We start from the raw sequence: 25,980 nt of genomic DNA on the forward strand, positions 1-25,980 counted from the left end.
GTCAAGGGATAATCAATCAGTCAATCTGTCAATCTGTTTCTCAGTAAAGTGACTTACAGAGAGCCAGTGTGCACACAGATAGCTTGTGGATTTGCCATGAAGATGGGAAAAAGAACATGAGGGACACTGAGAACAAATTTGGAAGATTTTGACAATTTTTCCTAGAATGATACTCTTTACCTACTATGCAAGCAAAAACTGACAATGGTTTCAGCACATGTGAACCCATAGTTGGTACACAGTTCTGCTCTATGGGTAAAGATTCTTGATTTTGTAAACATACACTTGACCTTGGTAAAGACCTTCTCGCCTAGGAGTTTGTTAATCAAGGTAATCAAAGTGATCCTTTTTCCCAAAAATAACATCTTTAGTTCTTCAGTACATATTGAAATAAGCTCTTTGGGCAAAATCATATCCTTTAAGGAGTCTTTTAAAAAGTGGGCCCAGAACTGGCTCTTATTTATTAGTTTTCATCAAGGGAGAGAATATTTGGCTGGCCTCTTTTTCTGACAATTTCCTAGAGATTTGTTAAATGGCATTAAAATATACTTAGATTCTGTCTTACTGAGCTCAGATTTGAGAGCTGTCAGTCATATTCCGTTCTCTTAGTATCAACACCTACCTCCCACAATTGCATATTGAACCAGTTAGTTGTCGGAGATGATCTACATTAATTTCTCACATGTGGCCCCAAAATTCTTGTAAGAGAATTGCTTCTAGATTCTAGGATTTCTTCTTACCCCCGTCCAAGATAAATGAAACTAAGACTTCAGATTTTTATTGGGTTAGAAGTTTTTAGTGCCCAAGGGAATCTGTATTGTTAACAATCTACCTAGGAAATTCTGAAGCAATTAAAGTTTGAGAAACACTGATACACACCAATCATTGAAATATACTTGAATAATTTTGAGTGGTATTACCTATCTTAATACACCATAGACATTCCTTGATGTTTTTCACTGTATTCATTTTATATTGCTGTGTAATAAATTACCACAAGCTTAACAGCTCTGTAGGTCAAGAGTTGAAGCAAGTTCAACTAGGTTCTAAGCTCCGGGTATCACAAAGGCTAAAATCAAGGTGTCAGCCTGTCTAACCTCTTATCAGGAGACTCTGGTAAAGAATCCACTTCAGAGCTTATTCAAGTTGTAGGCAGAGGTTACTTCCTTGTGGTTGTAGGACTGAGGTCCCTGTTTCCTTGTCAGCTGTCAGCCCTGACCCTTAACACTGCTTGCATTCTCTTATGTGACCTCCTCCATCTTCAAGCCATCAGTGGCACAGTGAGAAACCTTTTGTGCTTTGGATCTCTCTAACTTCCTTTTCTGCCACTAACTGGAGAGAGCTCTGTGCTTTTAACTGTTCATGTAATTGATCAAGCCCAGTCAGATAATCTCCCTATTAAACATCCTCTGTACCATATGACATACCATAATCACAGGAGTAATATCTCATCATATTTATAGGTTCTAAGAATTAGGGTGTGGAATCTTGTGGGGAGGGGCACTTTTAGATTCTTCCTACCAGTGTCTAATGCAGTAACAGAATATTTATTAATAAATAAATAGTTCACGAACATATAAAGAGAAGTAAAAAGACTCACAGTTTATTTAAACAGACACTAAATAGGTATGTGATTGTGATCTCCTGTGATTGTCCAATTCAACAAATAGTTATTGTATAATTACCATGTGCTAATCACAGATTGATAAAGGAATAAGAACTAGAACTTGCCCTCCAATAGCTTACATTTCATAATTAAACACCTCTAGAGAGAAACTTATTTGATGTTTTGATAATTTTGTCAGAGTGACTTCTCATATACTTCACAAAAAACTGATCTGTAGAACTTCTAATCTTTAATCTTCTGACAGGTAATAAAAACACATTAAAATGTTCAAATATTGGATTAAATTATATCTCTCGCTATAACCCCTGAAAGTGTTCTCTTTTCAAATTTAGCATCCTCTAGTTCTATGACTATTTTTTATTACATGACTTCAAGCCCTTTTAACATGTACTTTGTATTTTTAACTGAACCCAGTCAAGTCACTTAACATTTCTGTTCCTCAGATTTTTCAGAAGTAAAACAAATATTATGCATTAGTTAAGCTTTCTTTTTTCAAGTTAAAAATTGTCTTTGGCTAAATTAAGCAAAAAGAGTACAGAAAATGGGAATCTATAGAAGGGGCACTGGAATTTCTCACAAAATTTCATAAAGGAGTTGGTTGCCTAATAATCTGGAAAGACAAGAACTAAAGGCAGCTCTAATTTTTTTTAAATGATGGGAACTCCATCGGCCATAATTGTTATACTTTCTTTCTAAAGATTAACACAAAAAAACCTAGTTCCAATGACTCCCTTTTTCTCTGTCTCAAAGCTCCAAATTTTTCCAGGGTGGCAAGTGATCATGCTTCCTGGAGCCTACACTTGTGTATTAGGAGGGGATTGTATGAGCTAGGTTTCTGTCCCTATGGGTGCCTAATACATAGCATCATTTTTCTGCTAACACACAGACACACAAACACACACACACACACACACACACATCACACCATCACACATCATGCAACTTTCTTATACATCCAAAGATAATTCTACTGAAAACTTACCACCTATTTCACTTAAACCACAAGCAGCCTCATTTTCCCCAAATATAACTAAATCTAAGTCCTGTCCAGCTATTGCACAGAGAAACAGAGGTGATGTTAAGAAGCCCCACTTTCTGAGGCCAGATCACCAAATAATATTCTTACCTCTTTTAGTTCCGTAATAATTGAAATTATACAGTTAATGGACTAATTAGTATATTTAAGTACCGCTACTACCCCCTGTATACAACAGTGGAAATAAAACTTAAGAAAATGAGGCATCTGTTTTTAATCCTCAGACACTTGACAGCTGATGGCAAACAAAGAAATCTAGGTAAATATTGCGTTAGTTGCAATATTTCTGTGCCTTATTCCAAAGCCATAGCTAGTAGTTATGATGAACCAGCTCCACTACTCCTTCCATATTTTCTTTTCTTTCACTAACAATTAAACGACTCAGGGTATTTGCCAGGTGGGGCGTCATGTCAGGAAATGAGATTTGTCTCTGCCTGCAAAGATTGCTTTGACAATATTTTTCTTTCTGCAGAGCAGAATGAGAAATGCTTCAGGTGTTCTTGTGGACCCTCATTCCAACCCATTTTGGTTTTCAGGCATCTTATTCCCCAGGTACTCAGGATCAATGATGGCAGGCAATACATAGCTCTTCTGTTTCTCTCTTCCCATAGTGGCCTGCGTGGTGTGAAATGGTCAGTTGTCTAGCTCATTTCTTGGAAGTATCCTTCCCACAGGCCAACAGAACCTACAGCTGTAGAGAAGAATTGTGAGAAGTGTCACTTCCATCTCTGGAAAGCCTTGTTTTCCAGACTGATATTGTGGCTAAGAGAGGTAACCCCAAGTATCAGTAGCTGGTTTAGAACATGACCACATCCTGAAAGGCAACCCCTCAGGCTCAGGTAATATCTCTCAGGGCGTCACAGCTATTTTTTTAAATGTTTTTCTTTTTTATTGTCTTCTTTCTTTTCTTTTTAAAAATTTATTTATTTACTTACTTATTTTGGCCATGATGCACAGCATGTAGGGTCTTAGTTCCCTGACCAGGGATTGAACCCATGTCCCCTGTGGTGGAAGCATGGAGTCTTAACCACTGTACCACCAGGGAAGTCCCCTACCACAGCTATTTTTTAAAGTTTTTAATAGTTCATTCCATTATTTTTTAAGGTCTGTAATTTGTTAGGGATGGAGTAGGTAAAAAGAGCAATGACTCCAAGGGAAATCTTCCAGTTGCTTCATTTCTTTTACTGCGATGTGATTTCATTGATTAAATTTAATGTGTGGGGGGATAAAAGGTAGCATATAAAACATTCTGAGGTTCATATATAGTTGTGTTAGAGAAAGAATGGGCAAGAAATACAGGACCAAGTCAAAAGTAAGTGTCCATCTACTGAGGACAAGTAACTATCCCCTCTAATTAAAGGCATCAAATACAAGTGCTCTGCCACAGAGAAGTTAGCAAGCTTCTCAGATTTTTGTACTTTATCAAGATCTTAAGATTGGGTACTTTGTTGGCAAACTGGGTACTCAGATCAACATGGTGATGGAAGCCCCCAGTGCCTGCCCATGTGTATCCTCTACCCCCACTTTAATTGCCACGCAATTCATGATCCCACTGAGCAAACCTAGGTTTAGCAGGTAGGATGATTGATGTCCACAGGAAAAGTCACTCTGTACACTTGATTATGCAGTTCAACTCCTATGCTAGTGGGGTCTTGTTGGAAATTAACATGGATATGAACATTTTAAGCCCTTAGCCTATTGTGAAAGATCTATCAAATATCATCCTTCCTCCAACTTCTCTTTAAAAATACTCCAAACTCTTCTTTTTCACGTCTCTATACCATTTGGCTGCTGCCAAAGAAATGGTGTAAAAAATAACTGTAGATTATCTTTGTTCTAAGGAGAATATACAACTAGACTTACTGCTCAAAGTCTTGCCCATTTAGTGGATTTTCTTCTATATTTGGGTCTCTCCATGAAATGACTGTACCTTTGCAGTGTTTCACAGAGTTATGGAAACCAGGCTGACATTTTTCGTTCTCAGATTTTATAAAGAACTTCTTTTAAGACACTTAGGCAGAGATGAAAGAAACAACTATTGTGTGACAGTTTTCAGCAACCTGCTCACATGCCGCTGGGGCTGAACAGACTCATTTCTATATATTGCACTTCTACTTGATGAGGAAGGACTACTGAGCATGCCTAAATACAATGTTTAGTGGACCAAGTGTGCTCAATTCATGATGTCCAACTGGAAAAGAGTTAGGAGCTCTTATCAAAAGGCAAAGTCACTCAAGGAAAAATACATTGCCTTACACTAAAACCTTGGTTGTCCTGACAAAAATTCTCCTGTTAGGGATTACCGCCGGCTCCATACGCAATCCTGGTCTGCTACAGATACCTGATTCATTTTGTCTTCACGAAGGTCAAGTGGAAAATCCCCTTTCACTGTAATCTACACCAGACGAAACCTACTAGGTGATGTGCCTTCTTCTTATTGGTAAAGAAGTCAAGTTTTAACAACATATCCTTCACTTTGGAGTGGGTATATAGTATATAGTTATGCTCTAGAACACTAGATTCCCCCTCATCGAGAATGCAGGCCCTTGTATTTTAGAGTTATCATCCATCTCTTATCATCATGTCTTACCAAGGCAGACATGGTTATACCATTTTTGCTCCCCAGAAATTTTAGTATGGTTTCATCATATGTAGAACTGTGGTGGTTTCTAGCAGGATTTGGTTTGGCAGTTAAAGTCCCCTGTGAACTAGACTGTGGTACAGAACCAGAGAATTAATATGATCCTGGGACATAGCAGTGAGTGAAAGCAAATGGCTTGTTGTGACCCGGTGGACAGGAACTCAGAAGGATGCATTAGGCAGAATAATGGCTGATTTGTTCAAGTTAGTGAAGGAATCGGATCCAAAAATGTTAACAGACAAAATAGAAGTATGGCTACTTATGTCTTATCACTGTGAGCCAGGGGCACTTCCCAGAGAGGGGAGCTTCTGTGAGGTAGAAAGACCCAACAGTGCTTGCTGTAAGGATAAATTTGAAGATAGCCAAAGTCCTATCCAGCTCCATGACACTTGCTTCAAATAGTAAGCTTGTTATAGTTGGTCTTCTTTTTCTTTCTTTTTTTTTTTTTTCATTGCTTTTCAGCTTTTCAGGATAAAGTATTTCCTGACTTATTACTGGCAAGGCAAAAAAACCTCCTGAGTTGTTGTTTGTCTAAATGCCAAATTAGGGGAAACTCCTTTTGGATTGCATTAATTTTAGCTTTAATTAGAATATTTCTTTTCAGAATCACTTAGCCCAAATCTGTCACCTATTTTTCATTTAACTTTGTTTTCAGTTTAAGATAATTCATGGTAAAGCCCTGAGTTGCTCCTTTTATAAATTTTCAAATCACTTTCTAATAGAATGGCTTTATTATAATACTACATGACATTGTTTCTTGTTTCTATTGCCTATTTATTTATTTATTTATTTTTGCGGTACGCGGGCCTCCCACTGCTGTGGCCTCTCCTGTTGCCGAGCACACACAGGCTCCGGACGCGCAGGCTCAGCGGCCATGGCTCACGGGACCAGCCGCTCCGCGGCATGTGGGATCTTCCCGGACCGGGGCACAAACCCGTGTCCCCTGCATCGGCAGATGGACTCTCAACCACTGCGCCACCAGGGAAGCCCCTCTATTGCCCATTTAATGTGTTTTCTTGAGCATTTCTCTCCAGTGGTTAGCTGTCAGTTTTCATGGAAAACATTGAACTTCTATATTATAATTGTCTTAGATTTACTTTAAATTTAATGAGATTTTATCACCATATATACTGCTTGTTGTATGAGACAGAACATAAAAGACCCACGGTACCAATTGTTTTGGTTTTAAGTTATAGCAGTAAATAACTTCTTGAGTGAGTTGATAATATTATATGAATGTCTTATTCAGCTGCATTAGTTCATTTTGCTATCTATGACATCATTTGTCTTATTATCAAATTTATATAAATGACATCAACTTTGTATAAAGCACTCTATATATACACACATGTATATATGTATACATATACATCCATACCTATATAATTTTCACTTACCTCTAACTGAAAGTTAACATTTTATTGTATTATAAATGTAGTCAGTAAAACACAGTATTCACAGTAACTGCGATTTCATCAGCAAAATAAGAGATATTTTCAAATTACATTGTAATTATTAAAAATGTTCATGCCTATCATTTTCTATAAAATGTCTAGTTCTTTGAAATCCTGAACAAGCTAATGGTAAGCATGAAAATAGTAGTTTATAACTTATTTAGACAATTAAGAAACCATTCATAAGTTATTACATTAATGGCCATTTCAAAAAATAGGTCCTCTTAGAACTGGGAGAATGCTTTGTTATCAGTCAGTGGACAGTGGCTCTGAGGTGGGAACAGAGATAGACTTTAATAGACTAGCCTCACATAGTCGGTAGGCTTCTCCAAGTACCTACCCTGGGAGAACGAACCGTTAATGATTTTATGTGATCCAGAAAAAGGAATATAGAGTAAAAGGTCCACAACTTTACTGAAATATAGTTTCCTGTCTTCGTATGTAGAATTGTAGAATATACTCAATTCCCTGTCCTCTTCCAGCTCTTTCCTGCCTGTGTTTCTTTTTCTTTTATACTCTCTGAAGTAGAATAACCTCCACCATCACCATCATATATCTCACCTCTTTCAAATTGCACCTCTTGTAACCTGCCTTCTCTGATATCTTCCTCATCCCCAGCGATGTATAGGCAACTTTTCTTTCTCCTAAGAACCTAGTTTATTCATTGTGCCTTATATGAAACTCATGTAGGATAGATACTGTTTTCTGCCTTGCATTGTAATTCTTTTGTTATAGTCTAAGAACAAATTCCATGTGGAGTCTCTATGAACTCACAATCTCAAGAAGAGTGTCTAGCATATAAGAGGTATTTGGTTAAAATTTGTAAAGAAAGTAATATAAAGAATATACATTATTTCCTCATTGGTAGATCAGAATTAGTCTTATTTAATTATTGTGCTGAGCTTAAGTTATATGCTTTGGAACACGTAGCTTATCTCAGTGCCATCAGTATCCTGCTCCTTTAATTAGAGCCCATTCTTCCAATGGCAAGGGCCGAATTAAGAGCTCCCATCAAGGATAACACCCTTCCGTATAATTAATTTACTGGGAAACTGAATCTCTTTGTTACTTTCTTACTCTCAGTATTGGTTTGATCATTTTAAAATCAATGTCCTATAACCTTTCAGCAGTAGTCATGCATGCATATGTAACACACGTATGACTTTATCTGCATCAGTAAACTTCTCCTTAGTCTGAATGTTTTGACTTCAAAATGTAGTCAAAGGACTAGAGATGGGAGACTATGTTGCATTTTGGGGCAAACAATAAATAGTTTTTTGGACCTTATAAGCATCTGACCTGCATTTTAGGATTAAATTTCCAAGTATTAATCTTCAAACGAAGATGATATATATTTTTTTCCTATTCATTTTTCCCAAGGCACTTGGCCTAAAGGCCATAATGAAGAGCTACTGAAAGTGAGTACAAAAGTAGGTCAGGTGCTTTGGGAGATTTCAAATATATATCACATATATTTATACACAGAAATAGAGATATACATATACATGTATACATATAGAGAGAAAATAGATATATGTATGTATATATATAGAGAGAAAGAGATAGAGAGATAGATATACATATTATGTATATTAGTGGATATACTTAAATATACATACACCACACACTGTTATAGGTTAATTCTTTTTATATAGGGAGAACTAACCATTGACTCTGGTGCTGATGAAACTACTTCACACAAAATGCTGGTGGGGATGTTAGAAATAATTTAAACAAATGGTATTTCTAGGGTCTGTACTAATTGGTGGAGGGAATGGGGAGTAGGGAAGGAGAAAGAAGTAAACAAATAGGCTGCCACTCATGGTTAGTGTGATAGACAAGAGCCAGGCTCCCTTGGACAGCCCCCTTGGCAACACTAAGTTCATCCCATCAAAACTAACCTCAGCACAAACACAACCCAAATATTCAACTGCCCTCCTGATGTCACTAGATTCCACACTACCTGTCATCATATTTCACATTCTCCTCTGTTGCTAGGTACACTGGGCACCTTAATTTCCAAAGCTCCAGGTGCTGTTTTTCCTTGGGACTCAAATACAGAGTTTTTGGTTCCAATTCAATGGTACCCAGGCTGAAATTTGAGACAAACACCATCGATCAGGGCCTGTGAACCTAAAGGTCATATCTACAGATCTAAACACTACATGTGTAGCAGCCCGGTACCCATATGCCAGCAGCCTCTCAGGATGGAGCAAACTCTGTTGGGTAAGGAAGCAGATTTCCCATGTAAAGCAGTAAACTGATGTGAATTGTTATGATAAACAGGAGTCTTAGATTTGTGGTTTATAATTCTGAAAAAGTATCTTTAAGGAAGAGAGAATAAAAGCCATTAACATGGTTTTATGAAGCTAGACAATAAAAAATCATTACGGTATCCTCAATGTCTGCTCACCTCTTTATATTAAATTTTTCTAATACAGACATCAAACACTTTGTTTTAAATTTTGATTTATGAAACAGTGGCATGTGAGATTATCAGTTCTTTTACCATTTACAAGATAAAATATGTGGATATGTATTTGTTACAAATGAGTGAATAATTAATTTGTTCTTCATGAAACGTACTGATTTACTCAGGAATGAAATATGTAAAGCTGTTGAATTTAGTTACCTTGGTAACATCTGGAGTGAACCACTCTGTCTAAAAATATTTTCTCCTTTATTGTTTATTCTTTATACAAAAATTATAAATACATGACTTTTATTAAAGACTCTCCTGATAAATGATGTTTCTCTTACCTGAGAAATGAATAAATGGTATACTATTTACTAATATGTATGATGATATCAGATTAAAGAAACAGATATAGCTTGTTTAATTTTTAACTATAATTGATATTGGATTTGTTTCATGCTAATGTAGATTTAGTTTTTAAATGTATCTTTAGCGTTATATTTTTTAACATATTGGTAAACTTTTCTTACATGAAACTTTTATTATTTTTTAAAGGATTCTAGTTCACAAATGTTAAATCACAGTTTTCTTCATGAATTAAATAATTGGACTTGAATGTGTCCATTATACTCTTCTTTGGATTTTCTTGGAAAGAAATAATCAGAAATGACCTTTCATACTTTAGCATAACCATATGACTTAGCATAAAAGAACGTCCATAAAATTCCAAATTACTCATACGTTATTCCCCTAATTTTGTTTTTCAAACCTTGATATTTCCTTGTTAAAAGAATGTTATCAGTTTCTCAAATTAATAGCCATGGAGACTGCTACGTCATATTTCTTATGGCCAGTTTCCTAAATTCTCTTGTCTTCTCTCCAAATGAGGTCTTTTCTTGAACGGGTACATAAACAGAGTAATTTAAAAGTAGAATCTTGCGCTGTGAACACGTTTTAATTTTCTCACAAAATAGGTTCTGAAAATTTTTTAAAAATACTATTTTGCTGATAATTACACTGAATGCCCTTTGTTTTCATTTTTTACAAGAGCAAGGAACCTGGGCTTTGTTCTGGACCCTTGTCTGTCTATTACCAATCTTAACTGTTCTTTTTTTTTTTTTCTTTTTTATTGGAGTATAATTGATTTACAAGGTTGTGTTTCAGGTGTACAGCAAAGTGTTTCAGTTATACATATACATATATTCATTTTTTTCAGATTCTTTTCCCATTTAGGTTATTACAGAATATTAAGTAGAGTTCCCTGTGCTGTACAATAGGTCCTTGTTGGTTACCTATTTTATATATAGTAGAGTGTATATGTTAATTCCAATCTCCTGACTTATCCCTCCTCCCTACGTTTCCCCTTTGGTAACCATAAGTTTGTTTTCGATTTATTTTCTATTCTTAAGATTTTGTTTAGTCATCCACTCTTATTCTGCACTGCTGCTGTTTTAGTTTGAGCTTTCAGCAATGCTGACTTAGATGGCTTCTACATCTCCTAACTGGTCTCCCCAATTTCCGTTTTGTCACCTTCATACTATTCTCATCCAAGACAGAGTCATCTCTTTAGAGCATATTTTTTTCACATCACTTCCCACAGTAAATTAAAATTACTTCTTTTGACACTCAAGGTAAAATCCAAGCTCTCTGATACACAAAACACTTATCTTCCTCCCTTTTTAGGTCTTCCTTTCTTCTGCCTCTCTTTTGCATTCAGCTCTCTACTCTTATTCCTCATGTGCCCTGCATATTCTTGCCTCTGTGACTTTGCACCTGCCGATGTCTAGGTGCGGAGTGCTCTTCCCCAACTCTTCACCTGGTTAAAGCTTTGGAATTCAGCCACCTTCTTTAGAAACCTTCTCTGATGCCTTTATCCCTTGTTCTGGATTCCTTGTTCCTTTTTTACTCTGTAGTTTAGTTGAATGTTTATTTTTCTGTCTCTTTAAATTATCTGTGAACTCATTGACTCATTGAAGCTGCTGGGGTCTCTATTGGTCAAATATTTAACCCCCTTTTGGCCAAAAATAGGCACTCAGTAAATGTTTGTTGAACAAATGAATGAAGAAGTGAGCTGTACTACTCCTTCAGAATGTAAACATTATTTCTGTGAATTTAATTGATTAGATGGCATCAAATATTTCATTACACCTTACAAAAGGAAAGCATATTTGAGAATAGCAGAAATCAAACAAAATAGTCACAAAAAATCACTGAATATTACTACTCTTGCTCACTGATATTTACATGGTTTCATTGATAGCCCTGCCCTAAAGGAAACAGTTTAATACTTTTGTCCATCATAATCCTTTAAAATTAATAGTAAATTCTTATCATAAATGTAAAGAGGAAATTAAGAGAAACAGAATTTTATTTTTTATGTAAATTTTATTTCTGACTCTGAGTACACTGTTATTGATATATTTTCTTCTAAACAAGCTTATTATATATTTTAAAGCCAGAAAAGTTTTCCTAATTCTGCTTCTCCGTTTTCCCTTTTTTCTACAGTTTTTCCATTTTTGTTATAGAAAAATTATATATACATTTAATTATATATTATAAATGATACATTTTATAATACATTATAAATTATACATAGAGTAGATAATAGAGAGTATTAGAAAATCCAGTGCCACACTGTTAAGAGGACATCAGTATTAACGTTTTGGACTACAACTTTTCAGTCTTTTTGTCCTTGTGTTTATGTGTTTTCTTTTTATGAAATCGGGATCATATCGACCACACCTTTCTGTAGCTAGTTTTTTCCAGTCAGTGCCTCATGACTCACATTTTCTTGTGTATTTAAAATGGAATATTGATTAATTCCATAATCTAAACGTTCCAACATATGTTAAGCCAAATTTTTATTTTTGATAATTTATATCATTTCTAAATCTCGTATTATAAACAACACTGATTTAACTGTCTTTTTACCTGCACAGAGATGCATGCAATGATTAAACTCCTTAGGCTTAAGAGTCTTCATAATGACTGGAGCAAAGTTTCTGAGCACTTTTAATGTTTCAGATGCATATTAAACACCCATAGCTTGTACCAGTATATACCCCACTAGCAAGGTGGAAGATGCTTTCATCAGAGAATTTTCACCAAATCTGGTTGTTCTCCCTGGAAAAACAAAAACTACTTGCAAAATAATTGGCAAATATCTTGTTCTCGCTTTTTTTTTTTTAATTTAATTTTCTCTGAGATTGCATTTGAGATTGAACTGTTTTCTTTGTTTCATCTTATTATTTTATCTTCTAATTATTTTACTTCACTTCCTGTGCCTAAATTTGCCTACTAGATTAAAAATAAGAATGGCTACTTCACAAGTTTATTGCTAAGGATAAACTACACATTATATGTAAAATTAGGTAGCACAATGCCAAGCACACAAATGGAGCTCAATAAATGCTAGTTGAGTCTATTCTCTAGAGAATGGACTTGAGGATATGGGGAGGGGGAAGGGTAAGCTGGGACAACGTGAGAGAGTGGCATGGACATATACACACTACCAAACGTAAAATAAATAGCTAGTGGGAAGCAGCTGCATAGCACAGGGAGATCAGCTCGGTGCTTTGTGAACACCTACAGGGGTGGGATAGGGAGGGTGGGAGGGAGGGAGACGCAAGAGGGAAGAGATATGGGGACATATGTGTATGTATAACTTATTCACTTTGTTATAAAGCAGAAACTAACACCATTGTAAAGCAATTATACTCCAATAAAGATGTTTAAAACAAAAAACAAAAAAAAACCCCACAGTATCATTTACATTAGCATGCCAAAATGAAATACTTAGGTATAAATTTAACAAAATATGTATGAGATATATATGAGGAACACTACAAAACTCTGATGAACAAAATCAAAGAAGAACTAAGTAAATAGAGACGTCTTCCATGTTCATGACTAGGAAGATTCAATATTGTCAAGCTGTAAGTTCTCAATCCCAATCAAAATCATAGCAAATTTTTAGGGGTATTGTTTATGAATATTGTTATACCTCTTGTTACATTTATCCTGTTATCATTATAAATTTTCCTTTTATCTCTTGTACCAAAAAAAAAAAAATGCTAGTTGAAGTAGAAACTGATTAGCATATCAATAAAATCAAAATATAAATTTTTCTTTCCAACAGATGATTCTGCTGCTGAGAGCTTTAATGGCAATGAGACTCTGGGGCATAGTTCAGTTGCTTCAGGGGGAACACACTGCAGGGAGATGGGCGACTCTAACGGTGATGGCAAAACTGGGCTGGAGCCGGACGAGCAGCCACTGAACCTGAGTGACAGTCCCCTCTCAGCACAGCTGACTTCAGAATACAGAATAGATGACCACAGCAGTAATGGAAAAAACAAATATAAGAATCTGCTAATTTCTGACCTCAAGATGGAACAAGAAGCGAGAGAAAATGGAAGCAAGGTAAGGTCATGTTACGATTTTCAAAGAACTTTTAAGTTGGTCATGAAGGTCACAAAGAAATACTTATTTATACAAGAGATAAAGATTATCGTCACTAAAAATATTTTAAACAAATCCCAACAATGGGTTACCAAGAAATTTATAATCATAGATACTGTGTGTTCATGTTATATAAACAGAATAAATTTCAGGAATAACAGTGAACAAAATGCATCCTCTCTTAGGCAAAGTGGTGGGTTTTTATATATGGAATCACTTGATTTCATGTGTCTCACTTATATAATCTTATGCATCTTGTCTTTGGGAGTTCGTTGAACTCAGATGTGAAAGTTTAGCTCTCAGAACACAATTCTGAACTATAAAAAATCACTAGTTTCTCCTTGATTGGATAGGCGTATGTGGCAATAAAATTTCAATTAAATTCTTAAGTTTGCTTTAGAGACCTGTGGACTTCAGTCAGTAACTTACTTCATGTGCGTAGGAGAAATGTGTCAGTTTTCTGGATGAAACGTATAGATCAAATAACTCCTTGAACAAACAATTTAACATAAACTGTGTTATACAAAAGACAGAAATGTGTTTCAGATATATTATCTAAATTTCTAGATTCTTTATATCAGAATAAATTACAATCTTCCCCATTCCCAATGGATTTATTCTTTAAAACAATAAGCTATATTTCTATCATTTCGAAATAATTCAATCTGATGACTTTGCTCTATAATTTTTGAAGGTATGCTTTTGAACGCATGAGGATTTTTATAGCGTATACATTTTGACTCCCTCCACTGCTCGCACTTCTAAGTTAGAGCTGTAGAATTGGTCTTTTGAAATAGATCCTGAAAGCAAAATGTCTTAATCTGGATTAATTTCTGAATTTACTAAAGCACTGTGCTTTCTAAATTGGCTCTATTTAAATCCGATTGCTTGCCTGACGGTGTGTTGTTTTATCCTCTTTTAAGTAAGTTACTGGACATTATCAGACTCTTAAACACTTCTGCCTGAGGAAGCCTGTTACAACTTTTGCAGGGGTAAATGCACAGTACTCTCTTTGGTGGTTTAAAGCCAGATCATACAAACACAGGTGATTTTATATTCGCTAACATGATCTGAATCCCCATGTTACATTTTACAGAACAAAACAACCCTTAAGTTTCCCTGCCCTCCACATAACCCTGTCTTTATAAAACTTAATCACAAAATGTCCTTTTAATGCTATATATCTGCAGAAATTTTTTTCTAAAATCATCCAGTGGTTTGCTCTTCTCTTCTTTCCCCCCCCTGTTCAATATTGCCATAGGAACTATGCTCATTAAAACACATTCTTCCATACATTAGACGGAATGAAGTTACTTTCCTACCTCTTTCAAAATGAGGCTATAAAAAGCACAGATTGATTGAGCTGTGAAGAGTAAGATGGGAAGTGGACCCGGGGGAGAAGGAGGCACCTCTGAGGAAGAAGGTTTAATGGTTCGGTTAAAGAACAGCTTCCATAGCTGACTGAGAAGTAGCCAGAGAGACAAAAGACAAATCAGAAGGGCATAGTGTAGGAAAGCTAAGCAAAGTCCATCTTTCAAGAAAGAGAGCGGTCAGCTTTGATAGACACTGCTAAGAAATCAAATCAGATGAAATAGAAAATAATTGAATTCGTAAGAATAGTTGTGGCAGCGTGTTGGGACCAGAATCCAGAGGGAAGTTTTTCAAAAAGGATATATTAAATACCTGTCACACTTACAGCAATGGGTAGATAATAGAGACAACTCAAAGACAGAAGAGTCTTTATTCTTATGGCTCTTAATACAGTCATGGTAAAGAGAGTACATACGTTACCAAGTGCAATCTCATACTGCTCACCGCACGACTGTCCAATAAGTTGAGGTATTGGGGTAAGGAATAGCGACTTTGTTCAGAAAGCCAGCAGACCAAGAAGATGGTGGATTAGTGTCCCAAAGAACGATGTTATCCAAGTTAGAATTCAGACTTCTTTTATACTAAAAGGGGAGGGGTGTATGGTTGGTCAGTGCAGACTTCTTGGTGTGGGAATCCTTTGTTCTTGTAGCTGTCCAGGCAGGTCCTGTCATAAATGTTATTCTCTGTTCTGCAACTTTTTATCTCTATATGAATGGAGAAGTGTTATACCTTTAAACATTCTCAGAGCCTTGAGAATGGGCTATCCTGTATATTTCAGGCTGTAGGCAACATTTTTAACTTGTAGCAAAAACAATAGAACAGGAAGGTTAAAGTAAAATAAACAGATCCAGTATGGAGTCAGATTTGTTCTTCCCTATTACACATATACACAGAAAAGTTTCTTAGCAAAAAAGTAGGCAAATATCTATTCCTGTGTTAAAACATGGAGAGTTCTGAATAAGAATATACTATTTCTATTGAAGTAATGAAGAGGGCTTCCTTCACGAAGTGAGTCTTGTACTTTGAAGGAATTGTAAGACTGCCATTTTTCAGAAGAATTCTCTTATTAGACACTGTGAAGGACCTGGAATGGAGACAGGAAGGGTGAGTGGCCTCCTAGACTAGGAAACTACTGTCCATTCCGAGATAGGTATGACTTCATAACATGGTATATGAGGAAAAACCCAATATCATTATGCAAGGTAGACTATTTGCCACCAATTAATTTATTCACCAACTATTTATCTAGGAATTCCTACATGCAAGGCACTGTTAGAGGAAGCAAAAATATGAAAATGAGCAAAGCAGGGTCCCTGACTCTCAAAAACGTATTGTCTATCAGGAAAGAGAAGCAAACTTGTAATTATAATCTGATTCCATAAGTAATATGTTGGGCATATGGCAGGGTGACATGAGAGAGCAGAGTTGGGACACCCACAGGACCATGATGAATCTTAAGGAAGACTTTATAGCGATTGATGCCAGGGATAAGTGTGAAGGGCAAGAAGTGATTCAGATGGGGAGGATTATTTATGGTAGAGCATGTTTCGAGGCCTAGAACAGTGAGAGCGTACTCTGAGCATGGAGATTGGCAAGGAGCTTAGCATGGCCGCAGTGGAGAACGTGTGGAGGAATGGAGGATAAAGAGGCTCTATCATGAAGGCTTTGTAGGCCGGTTTAAGGACTTTGGATTGTATCCTATAGGTGGTGTTTAGCATGATAAGGTTATGGTCAGCTTGGAATTTTAGAAAGATTATTCTGGCAACGTTGTAGTGGATGAATACAATAGGGACTAGGAAAAAAAGACAGAAAATGGTTAGAGAGTTATTGTGGCAGTCCAGGAAAATTATAATGCAGAGGCATAGTTAAAAAAAGTAATAACGAACATGATACTTTTGTTCTTTTGACACTGTGTCTGCAGGACTACCATATACAGCTCCACAGGTTTAATATTGTCAAACTCTTGGGAATGTCTTTCACATAGATTACCATATGAATGGCCTCTTTACCTCTGTACATTCCATTAGGATGTAAATTCTATAAGAATGATGTCTACCTTGCTCACTGCGGTATGTCTAGCACATGGCTTAATATCTGGTACATAGTAGTTTCTCAAATATTTTGGAGAAATAAAGTTTTACTGAATGTGGAAAGTGAAGCAGAGAACATTTTGGTATGACTCCAGGATTTAGGGTCTTGTTTCCTGAGTGGATGGTGATTACATTTACTAAGATTCAAAATGAGAAACATTTGAAGGAAGCTGGTTTGACATATAAAGTTTATGGTATTTATGCAGTATCCATTAGAGATGTTTAATAGGTATTGGGGACATATGTTTCAGCTTAGAAGAAACATCCAGGTTGGAGAGAGAGACATTTGAAAGATTTCAGAGAAGTGCTGCTAGAAGCTGTTGTGGTTGATAAGATCACCTCAGAATTACATAGACTAAGGAGAGAGGAGCTCAATATATCATCCTGCAGAATGTAAACCCATCAGGAACAAGTGGCATAGAAGGAGTTTGTAGGGAAAAAAGAACCCCAAAAGAAAATGAAGGCAGCCAGATAAGAATAGGGGATATTTTAGAAGCCAAAATACAGGGCATTTCAAAATTGATGTAAGTGGTTAAATGGAGTAATCCTTAGGTGAAGCGACATAGGTCTAAACCTGGAGGATGTTTAGGAGAGTTAAGGCTTAGAGTATGGTTCAAAACCCATGGCAGAGGAAGAATTAGCAGAGTTAGTGGGAAATTGGATTGATGTTAGTTGTAGAGGCTGGGTAGGAAAGCTGAATCATTTTTATTGTGAAGGAGACTGTATCTGGAATTTTGCTTCAGGAATTCTTCTTGCAATCCAACTCTAAACGCAGAGTGCCGCAAGGCTGTCAGGTGACCTTCATGTAAAGGTTTAGCAAACCCATCTGTTCAGTGGTACCTTTTCAAGTCCTTAGGAATGTTTCATCAATTCTGTGCAAATTTATAAAGTGACACTATTACCAATTCTTTCTTCCAATATTTTTGAGGCTAGCCTCTGTTTTACCTTGGAGAAATTTAAAAGCCTAATTATGTAGTATCTCTGAGAAACTTAGATTCCAGTGAGTTTCATATTGACCTATTTCACAATTTTATTATGAAGAATATCAAGCAAAAATGATTATAAGCATTTTAAAAACTTAACAGTGAATAGAAATGCTTAAAAAGAATAGCTGAACTGGACTAGGCCATTTACAAATTGCTTATTATTATGCAAAGTCACTTACTGGACTAGCTGGGAATCATATTAACCAATCTAAAGAAGAAATCTGTTGCATGAAAAGAGTTTAGGAGTTATTTATTTGCTACTTGCAGATGGCCACATTTTTAAAGGACAACTGGTAACATTAGAGCCCAGAAGAAAGTGGAAATGTTGATTAAGAGCTTGGAAAATAAGACTCAGAAGGAAGCATTAAGGGACTAGTTATATGAAAAAAGAAAGGCCAAGAAAACCCAAATCTGGGTATAGATATGTTCAAAATTATTAATAGATGAGAACAGAAACAAACCTAGAACTCTAATGGAGGGAAATACATAACTTAAAAACGTGTATCATAGATGTCTTTTTTCTTTTTGGTTTTCTCTTTTTCTCTTAGTATCTGTGACCCAGCTGCATTTTACTTAATATGGTAAAATATTCTGAATCAATCCCTGAAAGAATAATCTTTCACGTAATAACTGCAGTAGGAAGGTAATTATTGTTTGAGGGTTAATGTGTCACTGTAGTTGCTACACATTTAGTTTTTGGCTTAGTTCCCAGGACCCTTCAATCTTCACTTCACTTAAAAATATGTTTTTCCTCAGTGTGGCCCATGTGACATCATTTTCAATCTTTCCTTTAAATTTTTATCAAAATGGATATTACCATTCAAATTAAAGTTTATAAAATATTTCTCACAATTACCATTAATAATTGCTATGTGATTTTATTTAGATAGGATGAATGGAAGCAGTTGATTTTTTCAAAATATCTCTTTGAAATATTTAGGTGTAATGAGATTGCCTTTGAAACATAGGAATGGTGGATTAACTTTTGGAATAATATTATTTTTGTCTTTGTCATGTGGCTATTCCAGCTTATTATTGTTTTAATTTGATGATTTTCAATTTCGGGCTTCTTGGTGTTGTGTAAAGATTTTTGGCTCAGATGTGGTTCAGATAGAAACAACAATATATATTCAACAAATGTGCCTAATATGTGCTAGGCATTAGCCTGGGTGCTAGAAGGACAAAGAAAAAAAGGTCTCCATCATTAAGAACTCACATTTTAGCCAGAAAGATAGACACATAAATAAATAGGTGTATTATAACAGGGAAATTAGTTTGTATGTGAGAATGCCTTCTAGGCCTATTAGCCATGCCTTGGAAAGTCCTCAAGTTAATTCGTAACAGTTAGGTAGGAGATAGTCACCTGGTGAAGGGGAGAAGGGAATTCTTAATGAGAAGAGCATTAAGTTAGCGTTTAGAAATGTTGAGGATGGAAGTGGTGAGAGATGAGTCTGGAGAAGTAGTTCAGGTGTAAGATTAGGGTAGGCTATGAATGCCCTTTTATTGCTTGAACTTCACTTTGTAGTTTACAAGGAATCACTTTAGGATGTTGGATAGGAATATAGCATGGTCTGATTGTGTTTTGGGATTCATCATTGTGGCATCTTTCTTACAAGATGGCTTTAAGTGGCATAAAAAGGGAGGAGGCTGTAAACAGAGCATGAGGTCCTGCCTTAGTGAGGTGGTAGTAGGGATGAAGATGAAAGCAGAGATTTAAGAAATATTTAGAACGTTAAATGGACAGAATTGCGTGTGAAAGAAACTAACAGCCACAGGATAAAGGGATGATGACACTGGGATGCCATATCAACTCTAATAATGATGAACACTTGGGTAAAGCTTTCATATTTTTAACTTAAACCAATTCATTGTATCTGATAAGGAGAGAATGTGTAATCACCAGTCTCATTGAAACATAAGGGCATAGATTTTAGTGGATGTTATACTATTTAACTGAAATTAACTATATATCAATAGTTACTTAAGCGGTAGAGCTTAGTATTGAACCCAGATCATCTGAAACCCATGTGCTTTTCACTACACCCACATTGGCTGATGCTGTGTAAGACCAGTTATGTTTATGGACCCATATGGAGGCTATGACGGGCAAACAATTCAGAGAGGCAGAGATCTAGTACAATTAGCAGTTAGTTACTTGATAAATGGCAAATACTTGCAGTGACATTTCTTATACGAATATGTATTTTTTGCTCTTCTTTATGAATTATTTTACAAAATGAAAATAATATACCAGATGCCTCTGTTGAAAACCTAAGCAAGTCTACAAAATATCCATTTATTGTTTTAGTGCATGAATGTAAAAACAAACGGGTAGGAGCTGACTGAGAGTGGGTCTTTAAAAAGCCCCAGGGTAAAATTTAAGCTTAAGTTTTACTAGCTACCAATTTAAAATAGTATTCATGTAATATATATGTATATATACACATACATATATACCTATATATTTACATATGTGTTATATAGATAGAGTGTATAAAACACACACATATAGTGTATTTTATTCTTACAGGTTGCCTGGACTTCAGTTCTGCTAGTTATTGGACATATTTGTCCTTCTGTTCTTAGTACATTTTGTAAATCAAAAGATATACAAGAATGATATAGTATAAATTGGTTTTATACTATCTGTCCTATTTGCAATCTAAATTTAAAAGTATATAATGCTTTTGTGAAAAAATGCTTGCTTTGCTCATAGACTGTAAAATTATTTACACTATAGAAAAATTCAATCTTTAAAATCAGGAACCACGTCATTTTGCATTTGAAGAAATTGAGATGAACCCAACTGACTCCTACCACCCAAATCAGTGTCCTTTTGAATTCTTATGCTGTCTTGCTTACTGTTATATATGCTTATATTCTTTATAAGTTATTACAGAAAAACGGATGGTAGAACTACCATTTTTGAGTGCCTGCTATGCGTGTTTCAGTCCATGTTAGATCATTTCACACTTGTTATCTCAGGAGAATGGAGAAGGCAAAGGACTTTTATAATTTATATCCTGAAGTATGCAAAGTGAAGTTGATTTTAATTTCCCATACGCAGCAAAATATCAATTTTGAGTTCCTTTCTAAACATTTAAGAGTTCAGTTGGGTCAATACACAATCTCAACTGATCCTTCAGCCTTCGATTCCATACATTCATAAATAATCTGGTTAGAATGATAGGTTGTATCTGTAACCAAAGTACAAAAAAAAGAAAATGGACCACTTGTCATCTTTGTGTTTATTTGATGGTTCATCAATAGCTCAAAAAGAAACAAGAGTCTTATTTTGTATGTTTTTGTGTTCAGTGTTTTTTGAGGTTTCTGGAGGATATTTTCTTATTTTGTTTTATCAGTGTATGTGTGTTTGTCTGTTTTACTTATGTTCTATCAGTTGGAATAATATTAAATAGTTAAAAATGTAATTTGGTCTGTCGGTGTCTTGAGAGAATGGTAGAGGAACCCTAAGAGAAAGAAATGTAGTTGAAATACCCTGCAGTGATTTATACATGTCTCAAAATAATGGATATTAAAAGCATTCCTTGAAACACTTGCCATTGACCCAAATTTGGGGAAAGAATAAAAGAAGAAAAATTAATGCCGGAGACAGAGAGCAGTACATTCTGATTTGTCTCAATATAATAGCTTATGATTTTCATTAATATTAAATATTTGATGAGTCTTAAATTATACCCCCTAAGAGCAACTATCTGTAGCCTCGTTATTAGTATTTTTTAAATATTTTTGAAATGGAGATCCTGGAGTTAGCTGGGGTCAAGAGGGTAACTCAGATAACAGAGTTAAAAAGAAGAGAATTAAGTCATTAACTTGGTCCCAAAGAATAATAATGGCAGGTAACATTCATTGAGTTCTTACTATTTTCCAGGCACTCTTCTAAGAACTAACTCATGTAATCCTTATAACAACACAATGGAATTAGGCTCAGTTATCATTCCAGTTTTTCACATATGGAAAAAACTAAGACCCAAAGAATTTATAAATATGGCTATACTAAGAATTTCTATAATTCGGATTTGAACCCCAAATCATTTGGCTCACATTTCAACCACTACAGTGTAAGTTGAGGTCATGGGGTAGGGTCTGAAAATGAGCAAAAGCAAATTTGACTTAATGCTGAGACCCCTAGCTGCTATTTTATGGTTCACAGTTGTTCCCTGATCGGGAAGCAATACTGCAGCTCTGTGACTTTGAGCATCTATACTTTTTAAGCCTGGATACTTCATCAGTAAAATGTGGATAATAATACTTAACCTGTAGGCAATTGTGAAGATTGAATAAGGCTGTGTTCATTTTTCACATAAATGCACAGTAAACGGAATTGCTGTGGTGAATGTTTTTGACTCCAGAATTTGAGGCTTAGCTAAATCTTGCAAAAATGTTCTCAATTCATAAATATTTATTTGGGGAGTTGAATATCCATTTTTAATAGCCTACTAATTACTTAACTCAGATTGATGATTTGAAGAAGCATATTTATTTCAACTAGTGTGTACTACTTTCCTTTTCTTCCTCTTTTTGTCTCCTTTTCCTTATTTTGTTTTAGTTACACTTATTTTCCAGGAATCTAGAATATATAATACATTCCCAGAGGCATTTTACAGGCATTTATTCTAGGACCCATTTCTGGGAATTTATAACATGTACTCATAGAAATAGATCCTAGGATATCTTGGAACTGCTGCTTATTAAAATCTTTCCTGACTCTGTTGGAATTTGTCCAATTCAAATGTCACCTTCCTTCTTAACACCTTCCTTGATTACCTCAACCAGGAAAAAAATCTCTTCTTTTTTCAACTTTTAGAAGGTTGATCCATGAAGAATGAGGACGAGGTGGTGGGTGACGGATTGTGTGGTCGTACCCCAAAGTGATTTACATGCGTGAGGCTTGCTCCCTACAAAATGTTTGTTGAAGGGAAAAGATACAGTGATGTGGGAATATCTTGTATTGATCTTATTCTACCCACTTTCTCGCAGTAGCAGTTTCCTCACATTGTATCTTGGCTTCCTTGAACTCCCCACAGTGCAACTGACTCTGGTCTTAATATGAATTAATGGAATATGAATATGTCCTATTCCAGGTAATATGTATACAGTCTTACCTCTCTGGGCCAGAGATTCTCATTTGACTATTTCACAGTAAACCGTGACTCAAATGGCTATGACACCAAAAGCACAAACAACAAAAGCAAAAATCAATAAATGGGGCTACATCAAACCTAAAAACTACTGCACAGCAAAAGAAACAATCAACAAAATGAAAAGGCATCCTGCCAAATGGGAGAACGATTTTGCAAACCATGTATCAGAAAGGGTTAATAGCCAAAATATTGGGTTGGCCAAAAAGTTTGGGGTTTTCCGTAAGATGTTACAGAAAACCCCGAATGAACTTTTTGGCCAAACCAATAAATGAAGAGTTCATAAAATTAAGTAGCAAAAAAGGAAGGAAGAGAAAGAGGGAGGGAGAGAGGGAGGGAGGGAGGGAGGGAGAGAGGGAGGGAGGGAGGGAGGGAGGGAGGGAGGGAGGGAGGAAGGAAGGAAGGAAGGAAGGAAGGAAGGAAGGAAGGAAGGAAGGAAGAGGGGGAAGGAGCAATCTGACTAAGAAATGGGCAGAGGCACTAGATAGAAATTTTTCCAAATAAGTTATCCAAATGACCAACAGGTACATGAAAAGATGTTCAACATCACTAATCATCAGGGAAATACAAATCAGTTTTCAGTTAACAGCAAAACTAAAAGGAAAGCACAGAGATTTCCCATATACCCCTTGTTCCACACATGCATAACCTCCCCCATGATTAACATCCCCCACCAGAGTAGTACATGTGTTACAATTGATGAGTCTATGCTGATACATCATAATCACCCAAGTCCACAGTTTACCTCAGGGTTCACTCTTGGTATTGTATATTCTTTGGATTTGGACAAATGCATAATGACAGGCATCCATCATTATGGTATCATGCAGAGTGTTTTCACTGCCCTTAAAAATGCTCTGTGCTCTCCCTATTCATCTCTCCACCACTTAAGACAGGCTTTTAAAAACCAAAATTAACCTGTGATATTTATTTCTACATTTTAATTAAAATATTATTCCTAGTGTTAGCTTTCTCATCAGAGATGCTGCTATAATGCTGAAGTAATTGTCTTTAGGTCAGAATTGTCTGAGTCACCAAATACTCCTCAGTTCCTGTATGGGCAGAGTACTATAGACTGTGGAAGCTATAGAATTGCTTCTGAAGGAGCTATTACATAAACCAATTAAAAGGTGAAAATAGATGAATGTCCATCCTTATGTGCAAAACTGCTCTGTGAAAACACAAAGGAATTGAAGGTTTCATGGAGGAAAGCATTTGTATGGACCCAAAGAATAAGGATAGTTATGATGAGAGAAGGTTAAGGAGCTGAACAGAAAGCAGAGAATAAAGTCACAAAAACAAGAATATGCCAAAGTGATCTGAGAGCAAATAACCTTGAGTTTGGATGGACTAAGGAGTGCATAAAAACGAGTCAGGGCAGACATTTCCCAGTCCTAATGTGTGCTCCTTCGTTGGTGTCCCTGAGCTTGGGGAACCATGGGAGAATACAAGCAGCCGAGCAGCAGAGTGATGCACTGACTGAGCCTTGGGCAGGAGGATGGATGTGTCAGTGCTACAGGGAATGGTTTGAGGATGCTGGAGACAGGAGGTGGAGGGAAGCTTTCCCGGGGAGAGGTGCAGGGGCCTTTGCCGGGGCAGGAGCCATGCCAGCCTGTTTTGTGCTTAAGGCATTTCAGATTCTAAAGGGTCAGTTAGGCATGAGTGGCTGCCAGGTGGAAATGTGAGGCCAACCTTGAGGAGAAAGACTAGAGAGGAAAGAAGTAGGAGTCATCCACACAGTGTCAGCAGGAGATCAGGTAGGAAATTGGCAACCAACAGACCAGAGCCTTTCTCTATGGGCTGCAAGAAGAGAGAACGGGGAGGAGGGGTAGAGATGAAGCTGAGAGCCAGAAAACACAGAGAACCTGGCCTGTCCAGCCCCATGTACGAGAGGGAGGCGATGGATCATTTTCAAGGTGGATCATTTGGGGAGTTGGAGAAGGGAAGGAGCCATTGACTTGGGTGTCCCTAGAGGCCTTCCAGAGGGCAGTTTCAGCTGAGTGGTGAGAACAAAGGCAGATCTCAGAGAACTGAGGTGTGAGGCAACATATGGTTTCCTTATAAAAGGGTTCATTGGATTTATATGATTTTTAAAATTATATTTGGTTAAAATAATAGTATGATTATAAAAATGAAATATAAGTTCAAGTTAATATTTCAACATACTGCCTTAACATTGGCTTTTCAACCAAATTCAACAAATTCAGATTCGAGCACCAATTACATACTAAGCACTAAGATTGCTGAAATGAAAAAGATATAGATCTTCTCTCCAGGGGCATCAAGAAAAGAGGAGAGACAAACACATTACTATATGATAGTCTGCTGAGTACAGTCATTTAAGATTGAAAATAAGTCACATGTGTAAGTGGGTGATTCATTTTCTTGAGAGGAGAGGTAGGAGTGGAAGATTGGGGTGGTCAGGAAAGATTTTCCTGGGAACATCCTATTTTGCCTGAGTGTTGAAAGGAAAATAGTTTTCATCCAGAAAAGGGAAGAAAAGTGATTCAGACTTTTGCAGTTGTCTAAACTGTGAGGGCTTGGACAGATTACTTAATCTTGCTTTAATTCAATTTTACTTACCCATAAAATGAGAGAATAATCCTTATTGCTTAGAATTCTTCATTTAGACATATATATTTACTGTTTTCTATGGACAAAACTTTGAGTTAAATGCTAGGGATATGGGAAATGTGATGAATGCCAAGTAAAAGAAAGAAACTGGAAAATGTGGTG

General features: G+C 36.2%; 1 protein-coding gene across 6 annotated transcripts in view; it reads left to right on the forward strand.

The window, feature by feature from the left end:
• Positions 1–25,980, forward strand: part of NOL4 (nucleolar protein 4) — a 400,768-nt gene that overhangs the window by 205,407 nt on the left and 169,381 nt on the right. For all 6 annotated transcript variants that reach the window (XM_049697981.1, XM_004273705.3, XM_004273706.3 and 3 more), the window contains one exon: positions 13,313–13,596. In XM_049697981.1, the coding sequence (XP_049553938.1) occupies positions 13,313–13,596 (284 nt within the window). The remainder of the gene's footprint in view (positions 1–13,312; positions 13,597–25,980) is intronic.

Source organism: Orcinus orca, chromosome 15, assembly GCF_937001465.1.
Source record: "Orcinus orca chromosome 15, mOrcOrc1.1, whole genome shotgun sequence".
NCBI lineage: Eukaryota > Metazoa > Chordata > Mammalia > Artiodactyla > Delphinidae > Orcinus > Orcinus orca.